Source organism: Melopsittacus undulatus, chromosome 4 (assembly GCF_012275295.1).
Source record: "Melopsittacus undulatus isolate bMelUnd1 chromosome 4, bMelUnd1.mat.Z, whole genome shotgun sequence".
Taxonomy (NCBI): Eukaryota; Metazoa; Chordata; class Aves; order Psittaciformes; family Psittaculidae; genus Melopsittacus; species Melopsittacus undulatus.
Window position 1 is genome coordinate 8,112,019 of NC_047530.1, and position 13,848 is coordinate 8,125,866.

General features: G+C 48.3%; 1 protein-coding gene across 3 annotated transcripts in view; it reads left to right on the top strand.

Annotated features, from left to right (window-relative positions):
- Positions 1-13,290: 13,290 nt before the first annotated feature.
- MAPKBP1 (mitogen-activated protein kinase binding protein 1) overlaps positions 13,291-13,848 on the top strand; it is a 99,160-nt gene continuing 98,602 nt past the window's right edge. For 2 of the 3 annotated variants that reach the window (XM_013127716.3, XM_005143922.2), the window contains exon 1: positions 13,496-13,612. In XM_013127716.3, coding sequence (XP_012983170.2) covers positions 13,496-13,612 — 117 coding nt within the window. Of the gene's footprint in view, positions 13,613-13,848 lie in introns of all 3 variants that reach the window. The other variant, XM_031044543.2, reaches the window with a different exon arrangement.

The window sequence follows — 13,848 nt, forward strand, 5'->3', positions numbered from 1 at the left end:
TGTCCCTTCGGGGCCTGGCTGGAGCCATGTTCTGTATGCTTGGCCTTGTGAAGGCAGCAGGGCCCAGACAAGGTGCGTCCTGCCCAGGCAGCAGGATGCTAGGGTGGTGGGGATGCTGATGGATGCCAGAAACCCTTTGAGGGCCTGGGACAGGTTACAGGCCTGGATAAGCTTGGCTAGGCCTTCATCAAAGTTCAAACATAGGTGAATGTATCCACAAAGGAGATGGGTAACACAGCAGGTAGGATTGTCCTGCACTGGTTGCCTTGGCGCTTTCTTTTAGTGATGTAGACCCGATTGTGTTGTAACTTGCATGAAGGTGACTGCCTGTAGAAGCATGACAGAAAAAGGAGGTGCAACAGTAATGATTAACTCATGTTCCTCAATCACTGCTCGCACTCCTAGCTTACAATGACTGTGGTTTTAAATCATGGCTCAAGCAGGCTTCCAGCTCGTGACTGCTTTGTAAAGCTTTGGATTTGCTTCCTCAGCTCTTGAATGTCCCTAGCGAAGAAAAAGAAGACAAAAGCGTTCCTGCAGCATCACCCCACAAACGTTCTGTGGCTCTGACGTGGGGCAGTCAATGTGAACCGGGAGGCTTTAGTCTGCAGGAAGAGAGTTTAATAACCAGCTCCTACCAGGCGAGCTGAACTGGTGGCAGCCACAGCGGGAATTGTTCACTACCGTGCTGCAGCACAGACAAGGCCTCATTGTCTGGCTTTGACATGGGGAATATGTCCAGTTTCACAAACTTTGCTGAGCAAGGGAGAAAATAATTATATTGCAGATCAGCTTACAAGGGACACATTCATGATTGGAAGAAAACTCGATTTTTATAGGGTGAGGAAGAGAGGCACAACTGCCAAAGGGAAAAGCCAGCGGCTTCGGTGACCTCCTAAGGTTGCCTCAAGTCAGAAGTTATTCCTGGCTGAAGGTGGGTCCCAGGGGGCTGGATCCTTGGCTCTGGTTGGGAGGCAGGAGGGAAGCATGTGGGAAACCGTGGAGCTGCTCCGTGTGTGCAGCCTGGCACACAGACAGCAGAGCCCTGGCTTGGCAGAGCCATTGCTGCATTCGGAGGCTCCAATGCCCTCGTGTCTCCAAGGTTCCCAATGGGCGTTTGTGTGTTCCCATCCTCTGCCTGCAACCTCAGGAGTTTGGAGCAACCTCCAGGCACTTTGGAGCAGGTCAGGTCAATGCTCTCCTCTCCTCCTGCAAGTCATGGACCCACGCAGTGATGGGCTGCCAGCACCACTCACCAGGTGGATGACACTGCTGCAGGAGCCAGAATTTGCCTGTTCTCAACTCCCAGTTTCGATTTTGTTCGCAGTGTTCGAGCAAAGCATTGGAAGCTTCTGCTTCATGTGTTTTTACTTAGGAGGACAACAGGGGGAATGCTGAAGGAATATGTTTTACAGCGCTGGGTTGGCAGTGATGAGCCACATGCAGCCAGGCCGTGCTGCTGCCTGGCTGCCTTCCCCTGGCGCTGGCAGTATCAGCTGAAGCCATTTTGGTTGTCTCCCCATGGGGAGGATGTAATTATCTTCTCTTTGCAAGGCTGCATGTCATTCCCTCCCCTTTATCTTCAAGAAAATCAGAACAGAAGCAGAAATGAGCTGTGTAATGAGCAGATAACCTGTTAATTCTTTCGTCAGATTGAAAGCAAAGCTCCAGTAAGCCTGTGTGCTCTAATAGCGCTATGGATCACCCTGGGTTTTGTGAGCATTTCTCCCAAGAAAGCGTGCTCTCTCCTCTTTGCAAGAAGCTTCGACACCAGCACAAACCCAGTCTGTTGTCATGGCAATGTCAGTAGTTGCCTTATCTCTATGCCAAATCATAGATACTTGTAGGATCGTAGGAAAAATTAGGTGGGAAGGGACATTTGGAGATGTGCTGTCCAGCATCCTACTCAGGGCAGGGTCAGCCAGGAGATCAGGCCAGGTTGCTCAGGGCTTTCTCCAGCCAGGACTGAAAAACCTCAAGGGATGGGGATGGTGCCACCCCCTTGGGCAATGCTTCTTGGCTGTTACTACCAGCCTTGCAGTTCCAGTCATTCTGGGAGTAACATTTGGCTTTGCTGTGTCTTTGACGTCTATTCCCTGTGCTCTCTATTTTTCACTACCTTGAGTCTATCCAAAAGAAGAATTTCCCTTCCACTTCCATTTCCTCCTTTCTTAGCAGGATTATTACACCTCGCTTCACTGCTCATGAACATCCTACCTCACACCATGCCACTGCCTTGCAGCCTTTCATCCGCTGAGGTTTTTAATGCCGTGCTCATCACTGTGACATCTGAAGAGTTTCTCCCATGAACTTAAGATCTGGCTATACTTTCATATTTCCCTCTCTTTTGGTCAGTCATCTTGCCAGATGACTAACTGTGTTTTCTTGTGTTTGATATTTGTTTTCTGCCCACATTGGCACTGCTTTAGGAAAGCATCCTTAATCAGAACAGTATTTGCACATTAGCAATGGGAACAAATGCATCCATACATACAAGTTGAATGTGGGCTTGACTGCTCTTCTAACTAAAGCATCTAAATATTGCCATTAATCCCAGTCCTTCCTATTTGTTGTCATCTCTCTAAAGCACACTGGCCTAAAGAAAGAGTGTGTGTGTTCATGTCTTTGTCCTGAAGGGCACCCACTTGCCAACTCTTCAGACAGGATTGTTCCATGAGTTTTGGGTTTCACTCTTCTCTTCTTTGCATCATACTTAGTATAACATGTCCTGAGGGCAATGTGGTCCAAGGTTTGTCCTATTTAATTGAATTACGGTTGCCACGGCTAGTGGAAAGGTCCAGTTTTATTCTGGACACTGAATTCTGCAAGCCAAAGTATTTTAGAGAAAGGGGAAAACCTGGTTCTTGAGGTCTGTGTCAAGGAGCCAGGACATGATATATATATGTGGGCTATAAAAGGGGTATATGGTAATTTGTTGCCCTACTTTCCAAGGAAATGCAGTTGGAGATGGGTACCAAATTTAGGCTGATTGGAAAGTTCCACAGCCAAATGCCACAGCTTTTTTAGTGCTTATCTCCATGCTCTCTGGACAGATTCTCCTCAGGGACAGAGTTATGCTTTACCTCAGGCACCTACAAAGTCCTCTCAGAGAGTTTCACTAGAGAACCAAGCACAAGCAAAGGGACTGACATAAACTGTGTATTTCTAGGCAGGGCTGGGCAGGGTACCACACTGAATTGATGTAGTGCCAGATTTCTGGCATTTGGTTTCCAAACAGCATGAAATGCAGTTTGCATTTCAGCCCCTTCAGTATCTCCGGGGTGAGAGGATGGAGCTTGGTGCTCAGAGATGCCTCAGTGCTGGGCCCTCCCCTCCAGGCTCCGTAACAACCCCTGGGACCTCCTTATTGAGCTGTGTCCAACCTAACGTACAGCCCTGAACCCAGCCTTGCCTGCAGGAGCGTGACACGGAGGTGAGCACATGGTGGGAGCAGCAGAACATCTCTGCGGGAGGCTCCAGGACACAGCAGGAAGTTTGGGGAAAAACTGTCTTGCCAGGGTTTGTTTTGATGTTGCTTTTTGGTTTTAAGGATGTGAAAGGCAAAAAGCAGAGCAAGTAAAGGGGATATTCATGAGGTGTCACCCTCCAGGCAGGACTTTGTGAGAACAGATGGGGAACTGAGGCAAAAGGCAGTGCTTGAAACCTGGCCAGCGGAGTGTTGCTCAACAACATGAGAGAGGCACAACTTGTGTTCTCCATTGCATTTGAGTCTCCAACGTTCAAACTGGAGCCCCAGCGGGGAGGGCAGAGTCGTGACATGAGAGGAAATTCAGAACGTCATCAGTGTGCTAAGTGTGACTGCAGGAGACACAGCGAGCAGCTGTGAAAGCTGATATGAACGGGTGGATTTCATGGCCTGCAATATAATGCTTTGACATCACTTGTCATCAGGGGCACTTCCATTTTTGCTTGATCGCTTACAGTCTTGCTGTAGTTCTTAATTTTGCCAAGAGTAGTAATAAGAAAAGGCATCTGTGGAGGGCAGGCACATTCAAGCCATGCAGCACATTCAAGTTATAAGATCTGTCATGCCATCTTTTCAGTGCAAAAGCCAAAGCTGGCTGAGTTCTGGTCTATGCTGTCAGCTTGCTGAGGATCACCAAGAGCAAGACTAACTCCAGCCTGGCCACTGTCAGCTTTGGGCTTGCAGAAAATACTCTTGCTACATTGTTCTCCTTAATTACTATTATCTGGAAACGTAAGGCATGGGATGCAGGAGAATGAAACAAACAGGCTTATTTAGGTCAATTACAGAAGTCCAGGCTAATTGCGAGCAAAGTGGTAAAACAGGAGCAGACGGGGCTCAGAGGAAAACAATGCCAACAGTGACCTACATACTGTCAGGGAGGGAGGGGGGTTACAGAGCAGGCAGTGGGGAATGCACAGCTCAGCACGAGAGGGGGTTTGAGTGCTTCTCTCCTTCCAGGTCCCTGGGCCAGAGCCAGCCTGCGTACTGAGCACTGTCCCTGCAGCCTGCGCATGTAAGAATATTCAGGGCCAAATGGGCCAAGTGATGCAGAGCCCTGCAGGAGCTGCACAACCTCCTCCCGGAGTCTCAGGGCAGACCTGGAAATAACAGCCCCCCACTTCCCATGAAGAACAGCCCTGCAGTGAAAATGGTGCCGTTTGTACGCTCTGGCTTATGCTGCCAGAGGGAGGACATGTGAAGGACAATCAGTTGCTTACACACATACCATTGAAGATATGCCGTGATCCCTTTCTGTGCCTGTAACGGTAGGGAGCTCTCTCCGACCTAACCTGACCCAACCTAACCTTTCTGAAGGAAACCATCCCCTGGGTGATCACAGAGCAGTCAGGCAGCAGGTTTCGCCCTCTGCTCAGTGAGTCCTTGTGAGCACTTTTAAGATGTTTGTGAGAAGTAGATGTTCTCTATTTACCTTTCAGAACCCCCTGAAACTCGCTGCCAACAGGCTGGAGTGTGCCGGCATCCACACCTCCACTCAGGGCAAAATGTTTATGGTCCCAAATGGGAAAGGTATAAAGTGACTGCTCTAAGGGAAACCTTAATCATTCCTGCAGAGTTCAATGGTAAGTTCATCCTGTGCTTTGTATTTCCAGAGAGCAGTAATTAAGGAGAACAATGGAACACAAATAACTCCTACAAAAGGCGACAAGGATTTGGCACCCCTTATCTAAGTACCAGCTCAGTCAAATGTTTTCAGCTCTGGACTCCCCTTGCAAGTAAGGACCTCTGTATCCAACATCCAATCTCTGTGTGCCTGCCAGTCCTGGCGCCTGGCCAGTCAGCCCTCTCCTATCTGCACGCCGCTGTTCTTGTCTCTACCCCCATCTAAGGTCTCAGCTAACTACTGTCTAAACCAGCCAGCGTTCGTGCAAGACTGCAGTTACACTGTGGGCTTTTGAGACTGTCAAACCACTTGGTCCTGTGTGTTTATCAGACCAGACTAAGATGTAAGCTTAAAGAAACCACCACAGATTAGCCAGAGTAACACGGTGCATCTGGGTAACATGGCTTATTTGATCAGCCAAAGTTGTGATGGTGGGGAGTTTGACAGTGTCCAAGCTGAGTTTTGCCTCAGTACTTGCTATATGTCCTCTCTCATAGCCTCCATATAGACAGCAGGAAGCACAACACTTTTACATTTAGCAGCTACCACATGATGCCACTGAAAAATGAACAATACAGGTCCTGCTGCTGGTGAAAACTTAACAGGGTTTTACATAGCTTATCTCCCTTCACAAGTTGGTTAATGCACTACGTATGAACAGGTACCCCCACTAGCAACACCAGGCCACAGGCAGTGGGTGTAACTATTCATATGTAGTGCTCTACCAGCTAAGCAGCTGGAACAGAAGTGGCTGGGGCTGAGGCTTCACCCTCAGGGAGCCCACAACCCTCACAGTGCTCTGGCAGGCTTGTTCAATCCTGCAGCACCCACATCCTGATGAGGCTCTTGTGAGGAGCCTTCACAGCACGTGCTGCACGAGGTGGCTGTCGGACATCCTGCAGCCATTCCCCCAGGTTGAAATCAGTCAGCCCAGATCTGTTTCTATCAGTCCCATCTGCCACTTCCCAGCAGGGCTGGAAGCATTCCTCGCTGCACAGCGGATGCACACGTGCCTCAGGTGAGTCAGAGCATGGCTCTGGTTTGACAGCTGAGCCTGCACATGTACGCACATTGCTAATTACAGTAATAATAGTTTTAATGGAGGGCATGGGTTTTGTTGATCCCTTGAAATACAGGAGTGAGGCATCAAGTGGACAAGTTCATGTGCTGCAATAGCAGAGCCAACATTTAAATGGATGTGTAGGTTTTTCCTCCAGTTTAGGGCACATTCTTCTAATTCAGAAAAAAAAGTGTAGCTTGTGGTTTCCAAGCACATCTGCACACCTTTATTCTTACTACAGAAATTATCCATCCTTGGCACATACAAACCTTTTCTAAGCAGCATCTTCCTATCTTTAGTTGGGCTCTTTCTACAATACACATTTGTTCATATTCCCCATGGTTTCTCTTTATCAGCACAGTTTCCTGGCAGCTAGCTGAAAGGCATTCATGCATACAGGTATATATATATTTAAAGCTCATCTGGGATCTGTGATATAAGCGTATTCTCCCTGGATGCATTATGAACCATAGATGTCTGCATGACTTTTCCATGGGAACAGAGGGATTAAAAATCCTGTGTAACTGCTGGCTGGAATCTAAACATTTCAGGTATCAGGAGCCTGATAAAAGACCCAGACTACATTTGGCAGCCATTTCCAGAAACTCATTCTGCTTATCCCTTGTAGCTGAGAGAGAAAAGCTCAGTGGGGGAAAACAAATCAACAAAACCAATTAATTCTGGTTGGGCTTCTTTACCTGACATGCTCTACACTGAGTTTTGGAGATCTCTGTGCATCCTGCAAAGAATCCCCAATGGATTAAGAGGTTAATAATGAAATTGTTAAGAAGCTTGCAGTCATAAAACGTAAATGTAAAATACCCTTTATATATTGCATGGTAGCTGCTTTTCTTCTGTTCTCCTCTGCCTGTCTAGTTTCTTATATAGTTATTTTTATTTTGGACTAGACCAAAGCTGTTTATCTTTCCTCCTCCCCATGTGACTGCCTGCTGTTCACTCTCCTAACAAGACAACAGGTGAAAAAAGGCATCATGACCCTGCTGAATCAACACCCTGTGAGGCTAAAATGATGGCAGTTAGCCTAACTGGAAAGCAGTGCCATGGTCCTTTGGAGGCAGGAGGGTAGACAGCTCTTACAGAAGAAGACTGAATACTCTCCTTCCACAAGGTTTCAAAGTGTGTGGGAAAAGTTTGTTCTCTGCTTGTCGCTTGGCCTGAAAGCTGCTCAGGAAAATGAGGGTGTGGAGCAGAATGTCTGTCCCCATGATTTCTGCAGACACACATGAGCAAGTTCAACCCATGCTCTAAGCTGTCTGGAAGCTATGAATCTGCATGAGCGTGACGCTGATCCCTGACTAACTCACCTGGTCTCTGAGCTGGCCTCAATTGCTCATGCTGGCTGCCACAACTTCCAGCTTGGAACTCACTCTGTCACCAGGAGAACGAGTCATCTCTAGCATGTTAGTGTCTGAAAAATGAAATCCTTTCTTGTAACTGTTTCTCTGACTAAGAAATCAATAAAGAAATGGTAAAAGCAAGCTCATCAAGCAACTATCCTGGGTCATGGCTGCAATGTGGGTTGGGGGCACAGAATACCTTGCTGCCCTTGTCAGTGCTTGGGTAATGCTCAGTGGTTCTGGTGATGGGACCATGGCTGGCTGCAGGGTCAGTTCACACTCCCTCGCACAGGTGATGAGAAGAGCTCTGTGTATAAGGAGACCAAGTTCAAGGAAAGGTTTTAATATCTTACTCAGAGGCCTTGTGTAGCACTTCTACTCCATTGCTTTGTGTCTTCTTTTACATGCTCTTTTTTTATCATGATATTTTTGAGTAGGGAAAGAATTTTGTTTAAATCACTTCTAAAATGCTTCTTTGACTTGGAGCCCTACAGGACAATTATGGGATTATTTGCAAAAGGACAGAGAATTTCTGCAACAGAGAAAACATTTTCATATACTTCATTACCTAACTTAAAAACACAGCATTTAATTAATGGAGGCATCTGTTGTCTCCCATTATTTATGCTCTCTCTCAGCAGACTACTTTCAGAACACATCATTCAAGACCAAATGCCACAAATGCCAAAGAAGAAATACATAATTTATTCATGGTATGTTTTCTTTTCTGGCAAGGAAGAATTCGTGACCTCTAGAGAGAAGCTGAAAATCCTATTGCCTTCAGTTATCATTAACTGATCTCAGTAAAGGTGCTGCCCTGTGGAGATGGGCCCTACAGGAACATACTGTAAAGGACAAGCTTTGTCCTGAAGTAAAGGCAATGTACTAAAAGGTGAGCAATAGTGGGAACAGCAGTAATCAGTGGGGTGAGTGAGCACAGGGAGAAGCACACACACCATTACAAGCCACACATGGGTAACTTTAATGCACTGTGACAGAAGAAGCAGCGAATGACAGGCCAGTGGATTACCTGCTTGACTGCTGCTGTGGGAGAGCTTATTTTGGATACCATGACCAAAAGCAACATCAGGAAGCATGTCATGGAGCAGTGGATTTGCCAATTGCTTCTAGACATGCCACTGGATGAAAAGTAGAAGTTTATTTCTCTTAATTTCAAGTTATTCAGTACTTATTGGAGGATAGGACTGGGAAAAGAGAGCTGTGCAGGTTATCATCGTTTACTCCAGTTTCACTCAAGCTAAAGCTCTAAAGTGCTAATAGGTATAGAGTCAATGCAAGGGCTTTGCACTAACCTCTCCTTGTTGGATATTACAATTGGAAAATGGGGCCCTCCTAATGATGAAATAGGTGTGTGGTAAGGCTTGTCCTGCACTACCTAGAGGAAGCTGGTGATTCCTGCTTGTTTTTCTTCCATATTAATACGATCAAAGAAAAAAAGGGCAAGTGTTTGTATTAATAAAATCACAGAAAAAAGTTTCTTTAAAAATCACTGGCAAAGTCCTTCTCTTTGCCTCATACTTTGAAGAATATGAGGCAAAATCCTCACACTCTTCATCAGTATGAGCTGCTGAAAGTCTGTCATTTTATCCTGCTTAAAAGATAACTAGCAAAATAGTATGCTTCAGTTGGAAAATCAGAAACATCCCTTCCCTGTCCTAGCGCCTCTTCATTGCCTTTAGAAGTCCACTGATGTTTCAGAGTTAGTCTGTCTCTTCAGTTGCTTCACAGACACAAAGAATTGTAATCACAAATCACATTATGGTGTGCTGAGTTTTCAACAAAGGAGGAACAATGCTAGCTGATTTAAACAGCGTCTCCCAAGCACACATCTCAGCTGTGCCTTGTTTTCAAAGACATCCCTCAGTTCTTTCTCAAATGTATGCATGTTTCTCCCAAATGTGATGACTCTGATGTTTTACTGTTGAAAGGCAGAAATTTTAGGACCATCAACTATGGGTTTTTTTTTCTTCCCTGTGCAATGCCAGGTCCCAGTTCCTTAGAGGCTGGTGCCTATTTGTAACTCCATGTCCAGTGTGAGTAGTTCCACTCACTAGAATTGATAGCCTGGATAACACTAAGCACAATTGTAAATCTTCACAGAAGAAGGGTTTTATTTTTGCAGCAGCAGCTCTGGTTTCCTTCATGAATTTCTCCTCACCCGTAGCAACAGGGCACTGTTATTCAGCAATAGGACAATTGGGTTGGTAGGAATAGACAACATTCACATTTACTAGAAGAATCCTTTTCTTATGTGACACCTTTTGGGTTTCATGCCATGTCTGGGGCTGCCAGCTAAGATCCCTAAATGATTCTATGATTTCATACGTATATTCCTAGCTCCTATAGACTTCAATTATTTAAAAAGTAGTTGCAACATTACCAACTCTTGAGATTTCATTGTAAATCTCACAAAATTTGGCATCTTTTTGGAAAGCCCTCGCTCTGGAACCTTGTGACTTTCTGACAGCACCAAGCATGGATTTCTCAATGGCACCTGTGCATCAAAACGAAAGCCTAATAGAGGTTAGAAATCGACATTTTAAATTAAGATCCTGCAGGTTAAGTCACATAACTGGAGCTGCTAGAGATTAGACTGATATCCTGTGTTATGCCTCTGGCTGTTTTCATCAATATAATGCAGGTTTCTGACCAGTCAAGCCTAAAGAGCATAGTCCTGCAAGCCCACCTGGAATGCAAACAGCCTTTTCCTGAAATTCAGGCAGAGCAGGTTCATGTAATCACAAGACCTTGATGGTGGCAATGTGCTGGCCACAATGGGCACTGATAAGGGGAAGACCACCTGTGAATCCTCTGTTGTGCTAAACCCGTGCCTCAGCATCAGCAAATTTTCATGGGCTGTATTTTGGGAGTTATCATCTCCAATTGCTGTGAATACTCTGGGTTTCAATTAGTCACTGAAGATGGGACAGTCACCAGAGATGGAAAAGGGAAGAGGGCACCCACAATTGGAAACAGGGAGCCAGAAAGATGCTCAAAGGACAAAGGCCAGATTGCAATAAACAACAGAATTTGTTGAGGAAGGGGGTGCTAGCAGGACTTTTCCATCCCAAGAAATGTTGGTTTCCTTTCTGCCCTCTAGGGCTTTGTTGTGGAGATGTATTTTAGGCCAGTGTGGACATTATACAGTTGCTTTGAACTCTTACAGTGCTATGTCCTAAATGTTTGCCCTTCGACAGCAATTCAGAGCTGGTGGCCTGTGACATCTGACTCCCCACTCCTCTCATGTGGTTAGAAGGTACAGTAGGGCAGGTCTCCTCCCCCATTTGGAAAGCTCAGTGGCTTCTGAACTCTTCCATGGGGACCAGCTATCAGGCAGCTTCAGGACAAAGCCTTCTTGCTGGCTTCGTGCGTGTTTGCTTCTAGGTTCCCACCTGCTGTGAGCCAGCACACAAACATCCAAATTTCCAACTCCCTGAGCTCCATCCCCACATCTTAATGTGACACTGGGCTGCCAGATTCCTAATAAGAACTTTATGGAGCTGAGGGGAGAAGGAGCTCTTCCTGTCTTCCAAGGAGCAGCTGAAGGAACTGAGGTTGTTTAGTCTGGAGAAGAGAAGGCTCAGGGGGGATTTTATTGCTCTTTACCTGAAAGGATGGAGTGAGGTAGGAGTCAGTCTCTTCCCCAAGCGAGAAGTCATAGGACAAGAGGAAATGGCCTCAAGCTGCAGCAGGGGAGGTTTAGATTGGATATTAGGAAAACTTTCTTCACTGAAAGGGTAATCAAGCATTGGAACAAGCTGCCCAGGGCAGTGGTGGAATAACCTTCCCTGGAAGTGGTCAAAACCCATGTAGATGAGGCCTTCAGTGATGGTGTTGGCAGAGTGTTCGGGGTAAAAACTGGATCTGATGATCTTCAAGATCTCTTCCAACCTAGCTGATTCTAAGATCATAGGTGGGAACTTACAGGTACCTATGCAGTGGGGTCCTACCCTGCCATTTTGGGGCTGTGAAATCATCTGGTAACACCCACCTCAGGTGCTATGGTCTTGACTTTGCCAGCAGCCTCTGCACCAGCTCTGTGATCACTGCAGCCCCCGCAAAGGATCCAAGCACCACATCTGTGCTGATATGAGATGTGCATCGTCCAAGCCAGGCTACCCTGTGGTAAGGCACTCAACTTTCTTCACCTCCATAGTGACATGTAGAACTCCAGTCCTCCCAGAAGCACCCTCAGCACTGTCACATCAAGCAGGCCCGCAGACCCTGCGACTGCCACAGCAATGGCACCCTATCCCCCTCGCACTTCAATGGCAGAGCCCTGCAGCTCCACAGCGGGTGGCACAGCCTGCCCTTCCCGTGCGGGCTCCTGTCAGCACAGGCTTCCCGTGGTGCCACGCCAGAAATGGCCGCCGGCTGTGAGGGGCAGACGGTGAATGCGACCCCCAGTGAGCGGAGCCCCTGCCCGGCACGGGGGCGGAGGGACACAGCCTGCGGGGCGGTGGGCACGGCAGAGCGGGTCCCTCCCCGCCCTAACCGCACTCCCAGCTCCCCAACACTACAGAGCGCCGGAGCTCGCCCTGCGCCAGCCCCCGCCCTAGGCACGGTAACGGCTCCCGCGGATCCCGCCCCCCGCTCCTCTGCGCGCCGCGGTTTGACCCTCGCGGGCCGCCGTAGCGTGTCCGACCGGCCGTGCCGGGGCTGCGTGCGGCGCTGCGGCCAGCGGGGAGCGGCTGAGCGGGGCTCGCCGCGGGGCTGCAGGGCTCGGCCGGCGGCCTCGGCCCCCCGCGTCCGGCCGGCACACGCGTGCGGGGCCGCCTCCCTCGGAGGGAACGGCCCCCGCCCCGCCCGCAGGGGCGGCCCGCGCCGCAGCCCCTCCTCGGGGGAGGCCGGCTGCATGGGCAGGCGCGGCGGGGCAGCGCGGCGGTGGTGGCCCTGCCGGCGGAGCCGCTGTTGGCGTCAGGTAGGAGAGGTGGGAGCGGCGGGCGGAGGAGCCGGGGCGGGCGGAGGAGGCGCGTCCCCTCAGCCTGCAGTGCCGCCGCGGGGAGGGGACCGCCGGTTGTGCTGACTCGGACGTTTCTCTCTTTCCCCTTCCCTCTTTCTCGCTCTCTCTTCCCCCCGCCCCCATTTTGCGCGGAAGCCGGGAGGATATATTTGCTGCAGGCTTTGGCCAGATCCCTCTTTCCCCCCGGCAAGCACCGGAGCTTCGGGAGAGGTGAAGGGTTTGTAATCATTGGCAGCAGTCACAGTTCCTTCTTCACCCTCTTTATAAACGAGGGGTGCGGGGATGTGAAGTCTTATATGCCTTTATTGTCACATATCACCCACTAGATATATATGTGTGTACGTACTTAAAGCAGAGCTAAATTTGTGAGAGTTAAGAACTCCCTCGTGTTTGTTCTTGGTGAGCTGCTGCGGTTTGGTATTTAATAATGAAGCACAGCGCTGTGCTTTCCTGTCTGTGAAGCCTAAGGTAGAATGGATGTGTATGGAGCAAAAGCTAGGGGCTGGATGGACTCCGTTAGTGGGCTCCAGCGGTGAGGATTTTTATCTTTGTCATAAAATGATACTGAAGTGTAAAATACAATTTTTTGATCTGATGATTGGTTTAGATGTGCCGATAACTACTAAAAGGATAATAATTCTCGTGGAAACCTCTGAGAGTAAGCAATGCTGCACCCACCCTTACCATAAACTCTTGCATTTGGCATTTCTTGCGAAGAATGAGGGTAGAATTTGTTGCGAATGTTGTACTGACCCATGGGTACATCTTTCCGTTTAGATTACTGCTGATTTGATCCTCTGGAATCTGCAAGAGAAAAGTCTGCCAGCCTCTGTGAATAGCTCTGCAGTGTAACAGGAGTGGAGTTCCCAAGCAGAATCGCTGAGAGCTATGTGAACGGGTGTAAGCAAAGCTGAGCACATCGGGATTTCTGCCTCGGCCCTGGGCTCGTGTGTGTGGGGTGAACACCCTCTGGCACCTGGAGATGATGTCGGTCGAAGGGTCTACAATAACAAGTCGGATCAAAAATCTCCTTCGCTCCCCTTCCATTAAGCTGAGGAGGAGCAAGCCTGGGAACAAGCGTGAAGACATAGGCAGCAAGGTGAGTGCTGCGTTGCTTAAGGTCCAATCTGTAGTAACAGTACTTTGGGAGACCTGATGTAACTGTAGAGTGATGCAGAGCAACTGAGATGTGACTGTAGTCTGTCTCTTAGTTGGGATCTTTACTGTGCTGTATATCCTTGCTAAAGCCCTTATTCTTCTGCTGAAGCACTTCTTTTGCTTGTGTGGTTATCTACCCCATTCTGTATCAGGAAGCTTTTGGGATTTTCCACACTG